The sequence below is a fragment of the Leucopleurus acutus genome (assembly GCF_964270905.1).
Source record: "Leucopleurus acutus genome assembly, chromosome: 9".
Lineage (NCBI taxonomy): Eukaryota > Metazoa > Chordata > Mammalia > Artiodactyla > Delphinidae > Leucopleurus > Leucopleurus acutus.
The window spans coordinates 97660147-97682977 of record NC_139144.1 but is presented as its reverse complement, the minus strand read 5'-3'; the positions used below and the strand labels follow the sequence as shown (position 1 = coordinate 97682977).

General features: G+C 44.2%; 1 protein-coding gene across 4 annotated transcripts in view; it reads left to right on the top strand.

The window, feature by feature from the left end:
* Positions 1-21463, top strand: part of TCAF1 (TRPM8 channel associated factor 1) — a 46475-nt gene extending 25012 nt beyond the window's left edge. For 2 of the 4 annotated variants that reach the window (XM_082846604.1, XM_082846603.1), the window contains exons 2-9: positions 184-817; positions 9643-10637; positions 10927-11024; positions 12153-12366; positions 12682-12921; positions 13956-14293; positions 16000-16250; positions 18804-21463. In XM_082846604.1, coding sequence (XP_082702730.1) covers positions 198-817; positions 9643-10637; positions 10927-11024; positions 12153-12366; positions 12682-12921; positions 13956-14293; positions 16000-16250; positions 18804-18813 — 2766 coding nt within the window. In that variant the 5' untranslated portion in view covers positions 184-197 and the 3' untranslated portion in view covers positions 18814-21463. Of the gene's footprint in view, positions 1-183; positions 818-9642; positions 10638-10926; positions 11025-12152; positions 12367-12681; positions 12922-13955; positions 14294-15999; positions 16277-18803 lie in introns of all 4 variants that reach the window. The other 2 variants (XM_082846606.1, XM_082846605.1) reach the window with 1 other exon arrangement.
* The last annotated feature ends 1368 nt before the right edge of the window (positions 21464-22831 follow it).

The following is a 22831-nucleotide window of genomic DNA, read 5'->3' as shown; positions in this document are numbered from 1 at the left end:
ATGTTAGCTGACAGCGCACAACAGGGTCTCCTGGATTGGAGACACTGAGGGCCCTGATGAGTGCTTGAGTCAGTTCACAGTGTCGGTCTCATCTGCTTAATGGGAAGAATTGCCCCAGCTAGTGGCTTGTTTGTTTGTTTATCCATTCTTCACCAGGCTGAGTCTTTGCTTTCCTCTCTGCAGAAGCCGATCCAGCCATGGCGACTCCGTCTGCTGCCTTTGAGGCCCTTATGAATGGAGTGACAAGCTGGGATGTCCCCGAAGATGCCATCCCATGTGAACTGCTTCTAATTGGAGAGGGCTCCTTCCCAGTGATGGTGAATGACATGGGCCAGGTCCTCATTGCCGCCTCTTCCTATGGCCGAGGCCGCCTGGTGGTGGTGTCCCACGAGGACTACTTGGTGGAGGCCCAGCTCACTCCTTTCCTCCTCAATGCAGTGGGTTGGCTTTGCTCTTCCCCTGGGGCTCCTGTTGGTGTACACCCATCCCTGGCACCTCTGGCCAAAATCCTTGAGGGCTCTGGTGTAGAGGCCAAGGTTGAACCAGAAGTGAAAGACTCCCTGGGGGTTTACTGTATTGATGCCTACAACGAAACCATGACTGAAAAGTTGGTCAAGTTCATGAAACGTGGAGGGGGCTTGCTAATCGGAGGCCAAGCCTGGGATTGGGCCAACCAGGGCGACGATGAAAGGGTTCTGTTCACGTTCCCTGGGAACCTTGTGACCAGTGTGGCCGGCGTGTACTTCACCGACAATAAAGGGGACACGAGTTTCTTTAAAGTCTCTAAGAAGATGCCCAAGATCCCAGTCTTAGTTAGGTGAGTGCATTACCCCAGTGGGGAGCTGGTCCCAGGTTAAAAAGCAGAAGGTGGTTCTTGTCTTCAGGCTACTCCCAGGCTAACAGAAGAGAATTTGGCACTCAACATGGACTCGCCATACATCAACCAGAGTATTAAAATACCCTGAGGCGCTGGAGGGGCAGGATCCCTGTTGCCTCCTCAGACCAGATCACTTAGCTCTTTGAGGGGAGAAACATCTTAGTGACCATTATGTCCCCCGGCATCTTGTTTAGTAAAATATATTGCTGAATCCCAGGGTTCACATGACTAATCCAGGAAGGTGACAGGTGAAGGTTGCCTGCAACTGAAGTGTAAGGAAAAGGAAGACGGACACGAGGGGTCCAGTAAGACAAAGTCTAGAGAGCTGTGCGAAAGGTTTTGCAATGTCCAGCCAGATAGGGTTAGGATGGAAGTAAAAACCAGAGGATTTAGAAGTTGAGATACCAGAAAGATGGCGTAAGTTCTACGTGCTAGACCTTAAATCTGGGAGTCAGAGACGATTTTTATCTCTGGAAGCAAAAGACCTGCTGATGGAGGATGAAGGAGGCAGCTGATAGGTTCCAAGACAGGCTACACAGAAAGTTCTTTGAGGGCCTTGCCCAGCCTGTTCCCTTCACATTGTGCTCCAGCACCTCATACGGTGCTGAACACGGAGCAGGTTAGTAGGTGCTCAGTAAACGTGTTGGATGGATGAAGAGAGAGATGAGAAGCTGGAGTAGTCCCAGAAGTAGAACAATCACACGAGGCCACGCCCTATATTGTGCATGAAAACTCTCAGCATCCTTGGAGCAAAGAACATTGGTATTTCTATCCGGTGGGAGCAGAACGAGGTAGAACTGAGTGAGGATGGTACACCAGGGTCGTACAGAGACTTAGGGAATGAGCTGTGGCCTCTCCTTGGCATGGAACTCCTGGAACACCCCACAGCTCCATTCTCATATGTGCAGTGAGGAGAGAGTTGTTCAGAGGCACAGGGATTGATCAGATTGCTCAAACTTCAGCTTACTAGTGATCTTCATTCTGAGGAACAGGAAGGTAAAACTTGGGCGTAATTCTATTTCTTAACAACGTAATCCCCTTTAGTTGCCTTAAAAGATGTTTTTCTCTATCAAAATCATACCTCTTTTTTCTTTGGCTATGCCTATATCATCTCTCATCATCACTGAATCTGAATTTTTTGCCTTTGGGTTAAATCGTGTGTGTGTGTATGTGCATGCGTGCACGTGGGAAATCAACTTGAAGGCTGACGCAGGAGGAAAAATCAGACTTAATAAGGGAAGTGCACAGAATCTCCTGTGGAGATTATTTATGGGTTATTAGCGTCGGTTATTCACTAGGTAAGACTTCACTGCAACGCTTGACTCTGTGCTTGTGCAGGTAGGTATATCATAGAATTACTTATATGTTATGAGGGTCATTTTTTGACTTGTGGATGGATTCAAGATGGCAGCAATGATTTCCTAAGTTAACTGGCTGAGATGAAATGAAGAGGTACAAGAGAATATATGTCTGTGTGTGTGTGTCACATGTATACATTTCTTAACTTATCTACATTAAGAAATACCTATGGGGCTTCCCTGGTGGCGCAGTGGTTGGGAGTCCGCCTGCCGATGCAGGGGACGCGGGTTCGTGCCCCAGTCCGGGAAGATCCCACATGCCGCGGAGCGGCTAGGCCCGTGAGCCATGGCCGCTGAGCCTGCGCGTCCAGAGCCTGTGCTCCGCAGCGGGAGAGGCCACGACAGTGAGAGGCCCGCGGACCGCAAAAAAAAAAAAAAAAAGGAAATACCTATGCATAGGTTGAGATGAGTAGGGAAAAAACCTCTCCTCCTCACCCCAGTTTCCTTAATATTAGCTCTCAAGCACCCAGTATGTGTGTTCCATCCAACCCTCCTTCCCTGCCTCCTTCCCTCTCCCTTGCTCATCCCTTATTTCCTTCCTTCTACAAAGTAATATATTCACAGAGTTCAAAAAATCAAAACAATGCTGAAAGGTCAGCATCAACCTATCTTTCTCCCACCTCCTGTTGTGGTCGTTACCAAACTATACATTTATCCAAATTCATTAATTATAAACCTAAATTGTGTGAATTTTACTTTATGTAAATTAAATCTCAACCTTTGAAAATATATTTGTTAAAATAGGACTTTAAAAAATAATCTGAGATATAATCAGATTCATGTATAAGGAGTGCAATTCAGCATTATTTGTTATTGGGAAGAGTAGAAATTATAGAACACTATACAATGGATTATTAACTAACCATTAAACATATTATGTTTCCAAGAATATTTAAGGACAAGGGAAAGCTCTTTGGGGATACTATTAAGTGAAATAAAATAGGATACTAATGGTGGTTCAATATGTTCCCAGTTTTGTTAAAAAAATATAGCTATATGTAGAAAATATTACATAAGAAGAAAGCCCCGAATGTCAGTAATAGGTAGATCTCTTGATTGTGGGATACTGAGAGATGATTTTCAGTTATAAACTTTAATTTTCAAACGTCCTATCAAATTTTTTAAGAAGGCATATATTTCATTACCTTGCTTCACATGCAATTCAGAAATCACATTTAAAATCTTCCACATCTTTATGACACACAAATGCTTTTTTATTTAATAAGCAGAAAATATTTTTAAAATTCTAACTCGTTAATAGATCACTTTTTTTTTCACTTTCCTTTCTAATATTTCTGAAACATGCACACACACATGCATGTGCAGTGTTGCCAATACAGCTGACCCCTGAACAACTTGAGGGTTTGGGTCATCCCTCTACACAGTTGAAAATCTACGTATAAAAAAAAAAAAAAAATCTACGTATAACTTACAGTCGGCCGCCTGTATCTTCGGTTCCACATATCCTTAGATTCAACCAACTGCGAAACGTGCAGTACTATGGTATTTAGTATTGGAAAAAAAAACCTGTGTAGAAGTGGACCTGCACAGTTCAAACCTATGTTGTTCTAGGGTCAACTGTACTTTTGAATTATGATTCTTCTTCATTGGATACTCTTTTAGATTACTTTTTCAACATTGCTGGATCTCTTATTTTTTTATTTTCATTTTAAAATTATTAAATCATAAACCCACAATACAACTCTCTTTTCACCTTTGCACATTATTTTCCCCACTCATTCATAATTTTGCTCCCTTGTCATCTTAGTATACATGCTATTTTGAATTCTGCTCATAAACTTCTTCATTCTATGTAATCTTTAAAATTATACTTGATTCATTTTATGTAAATGCCAGTGTATATACCTCATTTATTTAATCATTTGCCTACTGTTGAAGATTTGGATCTTTCTTTAGTGTTCTTGTAATTATGTAATACTGTATAACATTATCATCAACGCATTTTCAGCAATACTAGACACCAACATGCTTCTATTAGAATTCAAGAAGGAAGATTATTTCCATCACAGGCTCACATTGAAAGTCCCTGTGGGTTTAGTTACTCTGCCCAAATATCTTATTTATTTTTAAACCCACATTTGAACATGCGAGAGTGAATTAAGATAGCTTTAACCTTGCTACTTGTGCATTTCTTACTAAATTAAATTCTAAAGAAGATATTAGGATGAACCTTCTAAGAATAAACTGTCCACAGGTCTTATCAAGATGAATCAGATTTTTATCAGAAGTTTTTTATCAGAAGAAGTTTTTTATCAGAAGAAGTTACTAATTTTATGATGGAAAAATAAAACCCTAAATAATAAAACCAGATGATCTACTTTTAGCCTGGTGAGAATACCTGCAGATATCAGGACACAAGTCTCATAGTCACTGCCCTCACTTCCTGCCTGGAAAGCACCATGATCTGCACTCAGAGCGCTGGCCACCATGTTGTCTCTGTGGCCACACTGCCTGTACTCTGTTCCCTGAACAACTTCTAATCTTCCATCCGCTTATCCTCGGAGGTCTCCACTCTATCTCCAGATCTGAGGGCAATGGCTATTGTACTTTAAATGCAGAACCAGTCCCACCTGCTTTCTATTAAGTATTTCATTTGAACAAACACTGGATCCATTGTCATAAACACAGCCTCATTTCAAGACTCAGATTCTAGTAAGAGAGTTCCTATCTACTGGGAAAAGCAGATTTTAGTGGAGGCCGAATTTAGTAAGCTCCCAAGCTCTGTCTGGTGCTTTGCTCTAAAACCTTGAGCCGTAAGTAAGCCTCATCTCTAAAGCAGGATTAATAATGACTACCTTTAAGGGTGGTTGTGAGGATTAAATGAATTAAGAAGCAGGTTCAAAGTACCTAAAACACTTTAATTATTTTGACATCAGCCTTCAGGCTGTGGTAGTGTAAGCGTATGAGGTCATGAATATCATTTCCAAACATTGAAAATTACTTGGCAGCCACCATTATGCTGCTTTGCCCCAAGTCGTACGTTTCTCCAGTTGTATAAGCTATTGATGTTTTTTTTTTTTTGGCTGTATGCGGGCCTCTCACTGTTGTGGCCTCTCCTGTTGCGGAGCACAGGCTCCCGACGCGCAGGCTCAGCGGCCATGGCTCACGGGCCCAGCCGCTCCGCAGCACGTGGGATCTTCCCAGACCGGGGCACGAACCCGTGTCCCCCGCATCGGCAGGTGGACTCTCGACCACTGCGCCACCAGGAAAGCCCAGCTATTGATATTTTAACTGGTATTTTTCCTACTTCATCCACCAAACTGAGGCAGCAGCATCATGATGGATTGCCATGTTTTACCCTCTTTCTACATTTAACAAAACAGGGACTAGACACTGAATTGGCTTTACCGATAAAGGGACTTGATGCTGATTAAACATATCATTAGATAACCGATCTGAGGGAGGTTTGGGGAGAATCAACCACAATAGTTTAATCTGTTTTATGGCTAAGGCGGCCCTTGTCTCATTTTAACACAAATCTCAGGCTTCTGTTAGAGTTCTAGTTCTATGTGTGTTCATTCATCCATTCATTTAGCCAGCAATTTATTCAGTATATGCTATGTCTCAGGCTTTATTTCTTATTTCAAAAAAATGATTTCCAAAGATCTGAGAATTAGAAGAGCAGAAACGTCGCCAATAACCAGGCCTGGAGGAAGTCACAAATACCAAGTAACTGTTGTAGGAAGAGGGCTTGTGATATCAAGGTTCGGTAGAACCTGGAAACCTGGGCTTGCTGCCAGCAACTGCACGCCGTGACCTTAGCGTGTGCTTTCAACTCTCTTTCTCCCTCTAAATGGGAAGTGCTGGAGTAGAAGGTCCTTGCCCTCATGTCAGCCATTACTCCACTGAGACTGGTTTTCAGTCTTCAGTAATCCCTGTATATTCACGGTCATCAGAGATGCAGAGAAAAGCATGTCGAACAGTGGTCATGCTCTGAAATGTCCACATGCTCCAAATTCCTTTGGAGGAATTCCTCCAAATTCCTTCACCCCTGTGAAACCTGAATTGGCAAACGTTATCTAAATTGATGCCGTATGTATATATATACACACACATATATAAATGTATATAGACATTTCTACTTCATTTTGAAAGATGGCCAAGGGATATTATATAGAAAAGTCTTTGAATTTCAGATTATGAAGATTTCAGGATTTTGAAAATTGACTACTTCAAATGAGCTGAAATGCAACAAGAGAACTGCCAAATTCCTGAAGATAATCAACGTGTATGTGACTCCCCAAGTTTGGAGAACAAAAATACCTCAACAGATATTAATAAGCTTATTTGTAACAAGGATCCACAAGTCTTTGGAGGTCATTGCTAGGATAGATAGAATGCTAACTGCAGATGCTGGTCAGGGTCATGGCCCTGCGAGATGGGGTGGGCATACCTACCTAACTCTGAGCATCTTACTACAGTCCTAGCCATGTATAGAAGAATTGTATTAACTGGTTCTCACAAAATAAACTAGAAGTTTTTAGAGAGTGAATTCAAGTGGGAAGATATGCCACTTTAGAAGAGAAATTGCTAAGTCACAATTCAGTTTTCCTTTTTATGCACATTTTCCTTTTTTCAATTTCAAAATAATATGCTTACTGGAAAAAAGAGAAATAGTCCCAAAGTATACAAAGTAAAAAGTGAAAGATCTTCGTCCTCCACCTCTGCCTCTTACTAATTCTTCCCAGAGGTAATCACTGCTTACAGTTTGGACTGTATCTTTTTTGATGCTAACGCTACATGAACTCTTTCAGAAAATAAGAGGAGAGGAAAGTTTTTGTAACTTATTAAAACATTATTTCTCTGATGCTAAAACCAGAAAAAGACATTGCAAGACAAGAAAACTACAGAACAATGTCCCTCATGAACATAGATACAAAAATTCTTAATAAAATAAGTAGACTGCAATATATAAAAAGGATACTACATCATGACCAAGTAAGGCTTATTCTAGGAATGCTTGGCTGGTTTAACATTCAAATATCAAATTAATTATTCTGTTAATACAGAAAAAATGAGAAAAACCATATATATTCAATAGATGTACACAGACCAAAAAAAACCTTTGACAAAATTCAGTGTCAAATCATGACAAAATTTCAGCTAACTAGAAATAAAAGGGAACTTCTTCAGTGTGATGAGTCCTCTTTGAAAAACCTATAGCTAAGAACATACTTAATGGTGAAATACCCTGAGATTGAGAACAAGGCAAGGAAGGATAGCTGTTTTCACAAATGATGATTAATCCCTGTTCTTTTGTTTTCTTGATCTTCTCTTTCACACATGTGCAGTTACAGACTCTTCTGTTCTCTTGGGTTTCTGATCAATCTGATTTCATTTGATTTATATTTCCTATAAATTCCTCCTGTCCCAGCTTGCTGATTGCACCCTTCTTGAAATATAGTGAATCTAGTGCTATCATGATTTTATTGTCTTTTTTTAAATAACTTTTGTTTCATTTCAGAACAGAGAGGGAAAAGAAAAGTAAAAATCCAATTCAAGTTTTTTTATGAAACATTTATCTCCCCCTGCATATAAGCCATGGCTGTCAGAAATAACAGACACGTCTCTGACAATGCTTCCGACTCAGCAGGGAGCATCTAGGGTCCTGCTAGTGACGCAGTGTCTGGGTCTCAACTTTGCACATTCAGTATTGCTCATCTTGTCGTAACAGGCTAATGTACAAACCTTGATACCAATGTAAATCACCTCTTCACTGACTACACTTGTAAAACAATTAATTGCATGAAATTTATGAACAGAACTCGTGATAAGAACTAAAACACAAAGCACCGAGCTAATCTCCCCGTGCTATGCTGCTGCTTCCCACCAGCCAACTATTTTACATTCAGTAGTATATATATGTCGATGCTACTCTCACTTCACCCCAGCTTCCCCGCCCCACTCCAAGCCCTCAAGTCCATTCTCTACATCTGTGTCATTATTCCTGTCCTGCCCCTAGGTTTTTCATAACCTTTTTTTCTTTTTTAGATTCCATATATATGCGTTAGCATACGGTATTTGTTTTTCTCTTTCTGACTTACTTCAGTCTGTATGACAGACTCTAGGTCCATCCACCTCACTACAAGTAACTCAGTTTCGTTTCTTTTTATGGCTGAGTAATATTACATTGTATATATGTGCCACACCTTCAATAAAGATCTATTTAAAAAAAAGAACTAAAACATTTTCTATTTAATTTTGTATGCATAAAGTACTTAAATTTAAAAATGAATGTTTTTGCTTTAGAATCAGCAAATTAAAGATATACTAGGATGTTGCTAGAGAAATATAAATGTCACAAAAAAATAGAAGATTTTGGTTTTCCTGGCCAGTGACTTCTTTCTTTAGGCAGATGATCCTGGGAAGTACTATTATTATCACAAGGTTGTTTGGTAAATTTGGAATCAGGGCACGAACAGCTAGTTGAATGATTTTAATGGCTAGTGCTTCAAGGAGGTGGAGAGTCATCTTGTAGGGTGATACCTTTATCTTCAGGAAAGGTATGTAGCTGCTAAGAGGACTATAGTTTCCCCATCAGTTAATTACAGCTCTGCCAACCACAGAGAGTACAACACAAATACTGTAAATTTTTCAGTGTTTCCTTACAACTGCCTCTGACCATACGGTTGCCAGAGATTTACCTAACGAGAGTGACTTAACCAGCTCTGGGACCTCAAGCTTAGAGATCACTCTACCTCTTACCCCCTCATAATCCCACTACCTGGGGCTGCTTCCCCCATTTGGGGAAAGTCTTATAGGAGTTTGTTACCCTTAGATAGGAACAGGTGGTGATGAGAAAAACCTTATAGCACAGATGTGTATCACCCCTGTTGGGCCGGCAACGAATGTGTGGGATTCTGGGTGTAGGCGTTGGGTTCACGTAACAGGAGGGTCCCACTAGAGCTGAGGCCGGTCAGCTCCCTGCCCCACCTTTTGAGATAATAGTGATTCTTCACTAACGCCACTGACTGACTCAGCTCTCTGTTGACTTTATTTGTAGAAAATTCGATGCATGAAATTATAAACAAGCCTCCTTATAAGAATGAAACCATGATTTTCCATTCAGTTCTTTGTATAGTGTTTAAAAGGCTGAAACAAACACTTAAACCCAGTATATTTAAGATACGGTATTGGGTACGCCCAGCAGGACTTCTTTCGAGATATCCTTTGGAGGGTTTGCACACAGAGAAAGAGCAGAATTAATGCTGAGTGTCTCTGTCTTCCCTCCAACAAGTCTCCGTACCCAGTGAGGCCAGGTCTGCCCACTTTGTTCTCCCAGTTCCCGTGTAAGAGCTAAAAATGGTATTAGTAAGTCTGACACTTGCTATGTGCTGGGTGCTGTTCTGAGCGCTTTGTAATAGAGAACACGTGTGTCTTTTGCAGTTGTGAAGACGATCTCTCCGAGGACAGAGATGAACTCCTGCACGGGATTTCTGAGCTGGACATCAGCAACTCGGACTGTTTCCCGTCCCAGCTGCTAGTGCACGGGGCTTTAGCCTTTCCCCTGGGGCTAGATTCCTACCATGGCTGTGTCATAGCGGCTGCCCGCTACGGCCGGGGCCGGGTGGTCGTGACTGGCCACAAGGTCCTTTTCACCGTTGGTAAACTGGGCCCCTTTCTGCTCAATGCTGTGCGCTGGCTGGACGCGGGCCGCAGAGGCAAGGTCGTGGTGCAGACAGAACTGAGGACTCTGAGTGGGCTGCTTGCAGTGGGGGGCATAGACAGCAGCATTGAGCCCAATCTGACCAGCGATGCCAGTGTCTATTGCTTTGAGCCCGTGAGTGATGTGGGAGTCAAGGAGCTGCAGGAGTTTGTAGCAGAGGGCGGGGGCCTGTTTGTTGGAGCCCAAGCCTGGTGGTGGGCCTTCAAGAACCCAGGAGTGTCGCCTTTGGCTCGGTTCCCAGGAAACCTCCTCCTCAACCCCTTTGGCATTAGCATCACCAGCCAAAGCCTCAACCCTGGGCCCTTTCGTACTCCTAAGGCAGGGATAAGGACCTATCACTTTCGTTCCACCCTGGCCGAGTTCCAGGTTATAATGGGCAGGAAGAGAGGGAACGTGGAGAAGGGCTGGTTGGCAAAGCTGGGACCGGATGGCGCAGCCTTCCTGCAGATCCCCGCAGAGGAGATCCCTGCCTACATGTCGGTGCATCGGCTCCTGAGGAAGCTGCTGAGTCGCTATCGGCTCCCAGTAGCGACCCGAGAGAACCCTGTCATCAACGACTGCTGCAGGGGTGCTATGCTCTCCCTGGCCACTGGGCTGGCCCACTCTGGAAGCGACCTCTCTCTGTTAGTCCCAGAAATTGAGGATATGTACAGCAGCCCCTACCTGCGCCCCTCGGAATCTCCTATCACTGTTGAGGTCAACTGCAACAATCCAGGTAAGGAATGAGGGGTGGGAGCCTGGCGGGTGGGAACTGGAGGGCAATGGGTCGTGATGACTTCAGCAGCTCAGCTCCAGATCTGATCACCCCCAGGAGGTCATCTCCGTCCTCTGCCGTGCACTCTCAAGGAGATGGGGGTTGAGGTTTTAGGTGATGTTTGGAAGAGTAGAGCCAGGGCAGCACGGAGGCAGGAAGATGTGCAGAGCTCGTGAAGGGACTCTGGAAGCTGGGTGGCGATGGAATCACGGAGGAAGGGTAACGTCTACTCTTCCTTTGCTTTCGGCAGGCACCAGGTATTGCTGGATGAGCACCGGGCTCTACATACCCGGGAGGCAAATTATAGAGGTCTCGCTGCCTGAAGCCGCTGCCTCTGCTGACCTGAAGGTAAGGCATGCCCCATCTCACCACAGAACGTGGAACGCAAATACGGAAGCCAGATGCTCTTGCTTTCATAGTGGGCATCTCACCTGACCTTCCTACAAAACCAGCTGGCACTAAGGGCATGTACTTCTACCCCCTTAGTTGCCTAGGATGGAGCAGCTAAGGTGCAGAACAGCTAACTGATTGATTGAAATGTATGGATTTGATACATTTCAGCGCCCAGGACTCAAACCTAACCAGCTTCTGGCTCAAGTTTTGTGCTTTTAACTTACGTCATAGAGTGGGGAATAAGAAAGGTACCAGATGGCTGGTGCCCTAGCACACGGTCCAATAAATCTTACTCCACGTTCCATCCCGTGTACATTTCACATCAAAGCATGAGGTCCTTCTGACTCCGGCTTCTTCCCTGTGACACCATACACTGCTCCTAGCTTGCCCGGTCCACGTCAGCTCTGTCACTTTCACATGCACACACCGTATTCACAACGTTAAGCTGCCGTCCTGCTCTATCCCCCTTGTGGGTCATCGTGATGGTTAGCGTCTGTTTTGTGCCTGTATCTGTCCCGGAACTTGTTTAGCATAAACCTGGGAGAGCAGTCCCAGGATGCCTCTGAGGACAGGGGTGGCTCCACTGGCGCAGGGATAGGGGCCTGGGAGAACAGGTGGAACTGAGTCAATCTTCCACTCAGCCGGTCACGTTTTCTCCCACTGGGCCTCTCAGGTCAAAAGGCAGGATCCCCTCTGCCCCTTCCCAAAGCCAGAATCACCACGGGGGAATAGGCAGCCTAGGATTCTGGCTGTTACAGAGACAGCAAGGGACTCTGTGTGGGAGTCGCCCACCTCAGAATTAGCATCTGGGCCACACCCGGTGCCCCGACATTAGCGTCTCAGCGTGACCCTTTGTGGAGCTGTTTGACCCGCCCCGAGAGTGAATTTACACGATCTGGTCCATACGACCTTGAGGGATGATACAATTTCGTGGGTTTAGCGCACAGGGCTTATAAATGGTGGGATGCCTGGACTTGCCTAGGGTCATGGCCCCGTGACCCTTCCTGTCCCCATGTCCTGGGCGCTCTCCCCTTTGGCTCGTGCATGCCCCAGGGTCACTACGTGGGGGTCTCTCTGCTCCAGGTGCAGATTGGCTGCCACACCGATGACCTGACCAGGGCCAGCAAGCTGTTCCGAGGCCCCCTTGTGATTAACCGCTGCTGCCTGGACAAGCCCACGAAGTCGATAACCTGCCTCTGGGGGGGCCTCCTGTACATCATTGTGCCGCAGGGCAGCAAGCTGGGCTCCGTGCCTGTCACGGTTAAAGGGGCTGTGCATGCTCCCTACTACAGGCTAGGTGAGTGGACGCCCTGGAGCGAGCCCGAGGGACAGGGAGAGCTGGGGGTGAGGAGGTCACCTGGGGCTGCCTGGTATGGGAAGAGGGAGATTCGGATTGGTGGAGGGAAGGGAGGGAAGCTTCCTTACAGTCAGCTTTGAGGCTGAGGGGATAAAGACCAAACCGTATCCCATCCATGGGACCTTTGTAGACGAAGGATAGACCAGGTATGTGGTTGTTCATGGCATTGGTGTTCTCCTGCTGGGGTGCAAGTTGAACGTGTTAATGTCAGGGATTTGGGAAAACAAGTTTCAAGCGCTGTGGCCTGTCTTCCAGGGGAGACATCCCAGGAGGAATGGAAGAGGCGTATCCAGGAGAATCCAGGTCCCTGGGGAGAGCTGGCTACAGACAACATCATCTTGACGGTGCCAACCGCAAACCTTCGCACTCTGGAGAACCCTGAGCCGCTGCTACGCCTCTGGGACGAGGTGATGCAGGCCGTGGCCCGGCTAGGGGCTGAGCCTTTCCCCCTGCGTCTGCCTCAGAGGATCGTTGCCGACGTGCAGATCTCAGTCGGTGGGTGCCTGGGGCGAACCTCTGTGCATGCTGCCCCCCCTTAGGGCCTTCCTTCTTGCAACAGCCATGCAGTGGGCAGCCAGCAGGGTAGAAATGTTCTTATGGCAAGGCATATAAAATGTAATCCTTGCTATTTAAATGGAAAGGGAAAAAAATGCGTCAAAAAAAAAAAAAAAAGACTCGCTGTGTCCCCCAACAAAACATTGGAAACTACCTAAGTGCCCAACAGTTATGGAATGGTTCAGTAATGTATTGTGTATACCTTCAGTGGACATTAAGGAAGACATTTAAAGTGATCTTTTGATGGCATAAGGAAATATGATGAGGTTATATGACACATAAAAAGCAGGCCGTAGAACTATATGTACACAGTATGTTAAAATATGTAACAGTTTTAGTCAAGAGATGTTATCAAACAGTGGGAATGGTGCAGAAAATACATGCTGGGTTTTCAGACTTCCATCAGGGGACTTCAAGGAGTGGATAAAACCGACCGAGGGCCTCTTCCTAGGTCACAGGTGTTGGGAGAAAGCACTGAATAAAGAGATCTTTGCCAGCAGGTCAAGAGGCCTGAAAAATGAAGGGTGTATAGAAATTAAAGAACCAAGGAAATCTCTCTGGAGATTTGGCTTATGTAGATGATCACTATAAGGTAGTGTCGACGTGGGCAATTCCATGTCTAAAGAATGAGAACCGCAAGTTCTTAATTTTGAGAAGAGAGTATAATGATGGGTTCACACAGACAGAGCACTCTCAGAGAAACAGAAAAATTGAATAGTAACATGAACGGCGATCTGTAACCTGCCTCGGCTCCCATAGCCAGTCAGAGCGGCGATGAAAGCATTATTACAGAATGAGAGCGTAAGGAGGAAGGCCCGGGAGGCTCTGGGTTTTGCCTTTCTGAGCATTACAGGGTTCTGGAAGTCATGGGGTCAGCGGGGACTGGGTGTTTTGGGAGATACAATAGAGAGAATAATTTTGTTAGATGGGTGGGGAGCACTCTAACCTTCTTTTCCCCCTCCTGCATTCCCCAGGCTGGATGCACGCAGGCTACCCCATCATGTGTCACCTGGAGTCGGTGCAGGAGCTTATCAGTGAGAAACTCATCAGAACCAAGGGGCTGTGGGGCCCTGTGCACGAGCTGGGCCGCAACCAGCAGCGGCAGGAGTGGGAGTTCCCCCCGCACACCACCGAGGCCACCTGCAACCTGTGGTGTGTCTATGTGCACGAGACGGTCCTGGGCATCCCTCGAGGACGAGCCAATATCGCTCTGTGGCCCCCAGTTCGGGAGAAGAGAGTCAGAATCTACCTGGGCAAGGGTCCCAATGTGAAAAACTGGAACGCGTGGACGGCCCTGGAAACATACTTACAGGTGCTGGGCCAGTGTGGGCGGTGGTGGGAGCCCCGCAGTGGGGACCCTGAGCAGATGGTAGCGTGGTGCCCGGGGGACCTCCCGCTGACCCGCCTCCCACACCAGGTTGGGGAGGTCCTGACAGCGCCCAGGTGTGAAGGTGCTGGTTGAGGATGCTTCTCAGGGCATCACTTTGCATGGCCCTAAGGTGGACTTAATTGCCTCAGCCCCACCCTTCACCCCAGGACTCTGAAGAGATTTTTGAGAGTATACAGAAAGCACTGAGAAAGGTTAAAAATTGGTAGAGGCAAATGTGATGCTACAAATATAGTTGCTGTCACTGGCTTTAAACCTAGACATACCTGAGACTGAAGCCAAACTGCGCTGTTTAAATAGCTCCCTAAGGCTGAACACATCCCGAACTGCGCGCGCACGCGCGCGCGTGCACACACACACACACACACACACACACACATACACACACAATATGTGGGAAAGGAGCTGTTTTTTCCCTAGGTGAGTAAACCGTCTTCTTATTATGACCTGGCTGTGCCTCGGTTTCCACCTTATAAGCAAGCCAGGTCTCCTCACTGAACTGGACATGGGGGTGGCCTTTGCCTTTTAGTTATCACACAACACCCCAGTTCCAGCCCCCCGGTCCCTGGATCAGTTCCCAGCTCACTGTGGAGAGTTTCATCACCTTGGATTCTGGAACTCAGTCTCAGGCCAGCCACACTCTATTCTGGCCCTTCCACCTGCTGGAGTTCTCACTGCAGATCCCCTCCACCACAAGAATGACGATGACACTGCTAGGAGACTGCTTTAACCTTGTCATCGGGACAGAAGTTCCTCCTCTGTGAAATCAAGTTGAGGTTGGAACTGCTTCCCTGGTGGCGCAGTGGTTAAGAATCCACGTGCCAGTGCAGGGGACACGGGTTCGAGCCGTGGTCCGGGAAGATCCCACATGCCACAGAGCGACTAAGCCCGTGCACCGCAGCTACGGAGCCCGCGCTCCACAACAAGAGAAGCCACCGCAATGAGAAGCCCTCACACCACAGCAAAGAGTAGCCCCCGCTTGCCGCAACTAGAGAAAGCCTGTGCACAGCAACAGAGACCCAGCACAGCCAAAAATAAACAAATTAACATGGGCTGTTTCCAACAGCCTCGGGATGGCTGCCTTTTCCCAAAATTATGCCTTACTCTTAATTCTAGCTACCTAGACTATACATTGTCTTCTGCTTCTACTGGACTCACCTTTTCTCCCAAAGGCCGTTTTTGGTCGCCTTGCAAATTGACATAGACCTACAGTTAGTGTGGATTATGTCAGGATACGGCTGGGAGTTCCCTAATTGTTGGGGTTTAACTTTGCAACTATGAAAAACAGTGGATTTTTTCACTTCAACCAATTTTAAATCCTCGTGTAATATCCTGTGACTACTTTCATGGTCTAGTGAGATAGGTGAGTAATGACATTGGTAGTAAATCCTACAGTTTTCACCACAGCTGTCTCGAGTGTCTGCTTTGTGTTGAGCCCTGTGCCGGCTCAGAGGCCCTTCTCGTCGTCAGAACATGAGAGTAGCACGTGAGGCTGGCAGGTGAAACAGCAGAGGGCCAGTGATAGACATGAAACTGGTGTTTAAGGGGTGAAACGCGTTAACTCATTTAGAGTATTTGTTGGGTCTCTTGTAGATCAGATGTCTCATCCTCCTCCTTCCTTCTCTTTCCAGCTCCAGGAGGCCTTTGGGTGGGAGCCGTTCATCCGTCTCTTCACTGAGTATAGGAACCAGACCAACTTGCCCACAGACAATGTCGACAAAATGAATCTGTGGGTGAAGATGTTCTCCCACCAAGTGCAGAAGAACCTGGCTCCGTTCTTTGAGGCCTGGGCCTGGCCGATCCAGAAGGAAGTGGCAACCAGCCTGGCCTATCTGCCTGAGTGGAAGGAAAATATTATGAAATTGTACCTCCTCACACAGATGTAAGGAGTGCCCAGCGAGGTGGCAGGTAGAGAGGTTTGGGGAGTTAGGCAGAGATGGGGATTCACTCCTCGACCTCTGTCTCTTAGGTTCTAGCCTTGCCCGCCCAAGCTCACTGCCCCTAGATCTTAGTCATATCTCTGGGGAGTGGGTTCAGAACACAGAAAAAAGTGGAATCATAATTCCTCAGGAGCAAAGCCTTCTGTTTATGAGCTCGTTCCTCTGCTCTCAGCCATCAGATGCCCTCCTGACCCTGTGCTGGGCCAGTGCTGAGAGCTTTGGCCCCTGCTCCTATGCCAGCCCTTGGTTCTCCATCGTGGGCCATAGCCCGTAGAGGGTGGCTCTCACCCTGGGGACTCCCTGGGCTTTTATTTTGATCATTTCCCCAAAAACCTGACCATAAAACCCAACTGAAATACTAATTTACCATGATATTCAGACAGCTCCCTGATGACTCATATTTTTATGTCTTGGGTAGTTTTCCAAAAGCTGTCTGGTGTATTGCGAAGAGCCCATAACTAGGGTTAGCTCTTGGGAAAGTCGTTTTATCTCTGAACTCCCATTTCTTTGTGTGTAAGGTGAGGGTAAAGATCCCTGCCTCACAGGGTTGTGGGTGAAGACAGACCGATTATTCTGAGGAGTGTGGATACTGGGCATGCACTCTAAGGGGTGGTTTTATTTCATGATGGTCCACAGAGTAGTGAGTTTCCTACTCCCCATTCTCCTCCCACAGCCCAGGGGTTAAGGTCATCATCTCTCACAGTTGACTTATCACATCCAAGTTCTGGTTCTTTCACCAGTCAGTTATACGACTCTGGGCAAGCTCCTGAACTTCTCTGTGACTCAATTTCCTCATCTATAAAATGGGATCTATTTCATAGGACTATTGTGAGGATTAAATTTTAGTGCCTCTAAAAGTGACAGTACCTGGCATTTAGTAGGTACTGAGAAACTGTCAGCTGCCACTGTCACTGTCAAATGAACTCAGTATCATTTTAGATCAGGACTGCACTTTCAGATGGCATTTACAGATGCAGTGAATTAACCCTATCCCATCCTACACTTTTATACACTGACTCTGAAAGGATTCTGGTATATTGCCCTATGATCTAAAGGAAGGTCTCTGTATTTATAGTGGGGTTTTAAAAGCTGCTTGGGGTTTGGTCTCCTTCTTCAATTCCATCTTTCAGGTAAAATCCCTTCTTTGATTAAGAGTGGAAGTCGCTTGTAAACCAGAACAATTCCATGAGGATGTTCATCCTTAGCAAACAAGGAGCATCCGGCTGAGTGATGGTGTTTGTATTTCCGCAGTGACACAGATTCCTGTCGCTGTTTGGCAGATAAAGTCCATGCACAAATAGAACCTTTACACTGGAACAAGATAACTGGATGCAACTGACCCAAATTTCATTTAATTACAGTACATTCAGAGATTTTTAACTTTTCTTCCAATCTTATTCAGAACCTCCCAATTCTTCGTAGTTTCAGCTAGAGTTGGGGCTCCAGGATTAATGCTGTGTACATCCAGCCAGTTTTCCTTTAGCTCACGTCTTTTGATTTAGTTGCTTTAATGCACTGTTTTATTTGCTTAATTGGGAATTGGATGGATGCACAGACAATAAGATTTGACCTAGACAATGTTTTTCTTTCGATTCTTTTATTGTGTCATTTCTTAATACTAGAATTATTTTCCCTTATTTCATGAGTATCCATCATCCAGGTACTTCAAACATAGATGTTAAATATTCATTCAGCATTGAAAATAATTGCTATCAATTAGTGGGTTGTTGAGTATGTGCCAAGTATATAGACTGTTTCATTTAATCTTCACAGTAACCTATGGAATGGAAACTGAACAGCTCCCATTTTTCAAATGAGTGAACTGAATTTTATGGAGATTGGGTAAATTGCCTGAGCCTTTATTGGTAATAAGTGATAGATCTGGGATCTGAACCCAGGCGTTCTGAATACAAATGAGTTTTAGTAACTACAGTGCTTTGAACAAGCAAATAAATGAGGAAATGAAGAAATGCACCAGCAAACAGAAGGAACTTTATGTCCCTCCTCGCCAGCACTTTGGCTGTTTTTACTTAGCTCTCATCTAATTTTATCAGAACAGAAAGTCCTTTTGTTTACCCCAAATGCCAGTTCAAAGGAAGACTTTGAGGTAGGCTCCTGAGGTGCTCCCGATGGACAGTGCTGGGATGGTCCCTTTAGTACGGTCCCAGTCATCTGGGTTCCGGGATCTTCGGGTTTCAGTCCTTATCTCCAGGGCACTGATTGGATTTTGAACGATGGGCTATTTTGGTAAAGTGTCTGACTCCCAAAAGTCTCAGACACTGTATGTTTTCAGAAAGGAAATTAGATCCTCAGTCATTTAGAACAATTTTTAGACCCACTCTTGCCCTCCTTAGTCCATTTTCAGCAGTACAGCCCCGGGGACCTTTTAAAAATATCGAGTTATCCATGTCACTCCCCTGTCTAAAAGCTTCCAATGGGACTTTGAATTTAAGATGATGAACTGAACATGTAAGTTTACTTCCCTCCCTCCCCAGGCCCCACTGAAACCGAAGTCAAGAAATGTAAAAGAGAATTGACACATCTCAGCAAAGAAAACTGAAGGAATTTGGTTATAAGTGAAGAAGATCTCAACACATTTCTGGAAGAGAGAAAGTGGAAGAAGTGATAATGAAAGAGTGCAGCTCCTTTCAGACGGAATATAAGCTGATCTGAACATGTAACCCCAAAGAGATTTGGGCACCTGAAAAGTCTGTCTGCTGAAGAATTATGTCAGTTGTGAAATTGAACCCCATCTCATTCTACCCCAACCTTTGCACAGAATACAGGCAACCTACCACTGGTTTCTGTTAAGTCTGTTGTTGTTGTTGTTGTTGTTTATTGTTGTTGTTTGTGTAAAGGAATCGAATAAACTGCTTGAGGAAAGGTAGGAGTTGGTGCTCCAAAATAAATTTCTCTTCTGGGGAGAAAAGTGAGCCCCTAGCAGTTAGTTCTCTACAGATGGCTGAGATCCCTACTCAAGTAACCAAGTGCTTTTAGTCACAGAAAGGCTTACTGGAGAAGCAGACAGACCACACAATGGCAGAGGGAACCCACAGCAACTCCTATAAAAAGTTATACTGATTCTTCAATGCAAATGGTCAGCTGGGAATTCCCAGACATTGAGCCTTAGGGGTAGGGGTTGGGGGAGGGACCAGGGGAGCAGCATGTGAGAAAAATAAACAATCAGGAGATTTGAAAAATATAACAGACTCTAGGGGCAACAGTTAACATGGAAGAAAATGACTTAAATATCTTCGGAAACATCTAAGGTGCATTTGTAAGATAAAAAACAGGATGCTACAAAGAAAGGGAAAACCCTGAAAATAAGAGGAGCCCTTAAATTGAAATAGGACTGCCAAAAATATTTAGTAGACAGGCTGTAAAATAAGGTTGAGGGAATCTCCCTAGATATAGAGCAAAAAGAAATAGAAAATATAAAGAGAGGAAAGAGACACAGACAATATCTAACTGTTACGAGTTTCTGGAAGAGAGAACACAGGAAATATTGTGAAGAAAAGAAAATTGAACAGAAATAAGTCTCCAAATTGAGAGGACCCTATACAACCTACATCTAGACATAATCTTGTGAAATTTTGGATATATATTAAGGATAGAGCGAAGATACTGAAAGTGCCAAGAGAAAAAAATAAAATTAGGTCATCATAATTAGCTCAACTAAAAAGGGATGAGAACTAGACTGGGAGCCGATTTTTCATCATCAACACAATGCTAGAAGCCAATAGAGAAGTGTCGTCACACATGGAAAATCTTTGTACCCAGAACTCCATAGCAAGCCAAACTGTCAAGAGTCAAGTCGAAAGGAATTTTCCGACATGCGAGTTTTCAGAAAGTCTACCCTCTTAGCACCTGGAAAGGAAGTTCTCTCTCACCTACTGAGGAAGTTCTCCAGCAAAATGAGAATGAAAATCGGGAAAGAGAAAGAAATGGAATCCAGAAAACAGTGGACCTCATCCAGGATGGCTGACTCCAGAGTGACCATTATCCAATAGGATAGCTCACTCCAGAGTGACCATTATCCAATAGGATAGCTCACTCCAGAGTGACAGTTATCCAATAGGATGGCACACTCCAGAGTGACCATTATCCAACAGGAAGGCTCACTTCAGAGTGACAGTTATCCAATAGGAAGGCTCACTCCAGAGTGACAGTTATCCAATAGGATGGCTCACTCTAGAGTGACAGTTATCCAAGAGACCCATTTCAGATGAGAGTACACAGTCTCAGGCTCTCTGGGGAGAACATGCATTCTGTGCCATAGATATCCTTGAGAAGCTGGAGTGTTTGAGAATATGGAGGAGATACATTCTTTAGTAAACAAGAGAACAAAACAAAAATGTCAAATTCAGGTTCAATTATGAGACAATAATAAAAAAAATCATGGAATGTAAGAAGAGACTCATTTTGATATTGGCAGTAGGTACATTTCATTTCAAGTGACACAGGAAACATGACATTGGTTATGTTTGGAAGAAAATATCCTAGCTTCTACTTAGCTCCCAGTAAACAGTATTTACAAAGCCAAAATAATGTAGATACTATTGATTGGTATTCAGTGTTCTGATCAGCCTATAGGTAAAACACGAGAGGCTTAATCTTTTATTCAGAAATAAAAGGGAAAGTAATCCTGAAAAGGAAAAAGAAAGCAGAAAGAGGTTGAGAATTAGTTGGGGGAAGAGAGGTGGAGGGAAGAGTAGAATTACTTACCTATTCCAAATGGGGATGAAAAGATAAAGTCTACAGTTAATGGAACAAGGACTAAAGGATTGTTACTGTTCAAAACTATAAACCAATAGAAGTATTAAAAATGACATCTATCAAAAATTTGGAAAAGGATAGGCAAATGAAAGGTGGGAATAGTGTAAGTTAAATCCTTATCTTTTGTAATGGGGGATTATTAAAGATTGTCTAAAGTTAATAAGTCAAGAAATTATTGTTCAAACGTTATTTAATGTTAGGAAGTTAGTTAACAGAATATCTAAAAATAGAAATTGTTAAATGCATTGCCTCTAGGGTATGGGACTAGGGTTAAAAGGGTGGGGTGGGAAACTGTGTTTTTCATTTTAAGTCCTTCTGTACTATTTAATTTTTTACCTTGTGCATGTATTACTTTGAAAATTTTTTAATAAACTTAAATAAAAACCCTTCAATGGCTTCATATTAACTAAGATACAGTCCAATCAAAACACTTAAAATGGCTTATAAGGCCCTCATCACATTTGGATCCACCCGGTGTGTCCAAGGCTCATCACATCTCCCCATCACTCTCTAGTTCTAACCACACTAAATACCCTCCAGCTATTCAGACACACTTCCCCTTCTCGTCTCTACAGGTGTTCCACAGAAAACAAATCCTGTCCCGATCTCACCATGTGTCTGCTGATTAAGCTTACTGTCTAGCAGGTTTTCAATATCTGTTGAGTGAATGAATGTGCAACAGGGTGTTCATGAAAATCACCAACTAGTGTTCTTTCCCAAGAAGACACATGATGTTTGTCTCTATTCCAGGAGCATTTCAAGACCATGATGTACGCTTTCCTGAACTATTCATTTCACAGTTTTGATAAGTTTTAGTCATATACGAGACCAGGTGATGTCAGAGGATTTCTATCCATCTGTTAGTCTCTTTGGTATGTTCTTTGCCAAACTGCCTCAATATCATCATCGATTTTCCGCTATTTTTTCCCTGTAGTTGGGAGAAACAGCCAGCTGTCTAGTGGACATCTTCAGGCTCCCAAGTTTCATGTGTCCTGCTATGCCTAGTTTCTTGGTGGCTCTTCCTTCTTCATTAATTTACTCTCTTCTGTTGTCTACCTTCCAAGGCCAACTGGAGCTCTCTAATGAGTATTGACTGACCTTACTGCCAATCTTCAACAACTGCATTTATTGGAAATCTTTCCTATCTCCTCTTAAGATCACTCTCTGATTTACCTAGTCCCTAAACCAATGTCCCCACCCAATGTCACAACCTCACCTAATATATGTACTTAACAGGCCAGTAAGTAATCAAATACTGCCCTAGATATTGACTATTCTTGCTGACAAAAGTAACACACCCTTCTTTCAAGACTAATTCACGCCTATGTTCTTTACTCCTTCAAAGATTTTGGACCCCTACTTGGCTTCCATTTTGAAACAGATTTCTTTCATTGATCCACATAATTGGAGTCAGTCTTCCAAGTGTGGTAGAGAAGGGGTGGAGGTTATCCTTAACTTTTCAGACACCTAGCTACAGATACACAAAAACAATTCCACATCTAATTCGAGAGAGTTACAGAAATGTTACTTATTTGGATTCTTGTGATTTAAATGCTGTAAAGAGAAGCGTTTCTTTGATAGGAAAGCTTGAGCAGTTTATTTCCAATGTTCTAGTGTCATGTTAGGTGGTTGGTTTCATAGGTGCTCATTATATTAGAAATAAATAGAATAAATAAATGAGTAAATTAAAAACAAGGTATGCATTGACCAGTGATGACAGTGTCAGAAGCCAAGGATTATGTTAATG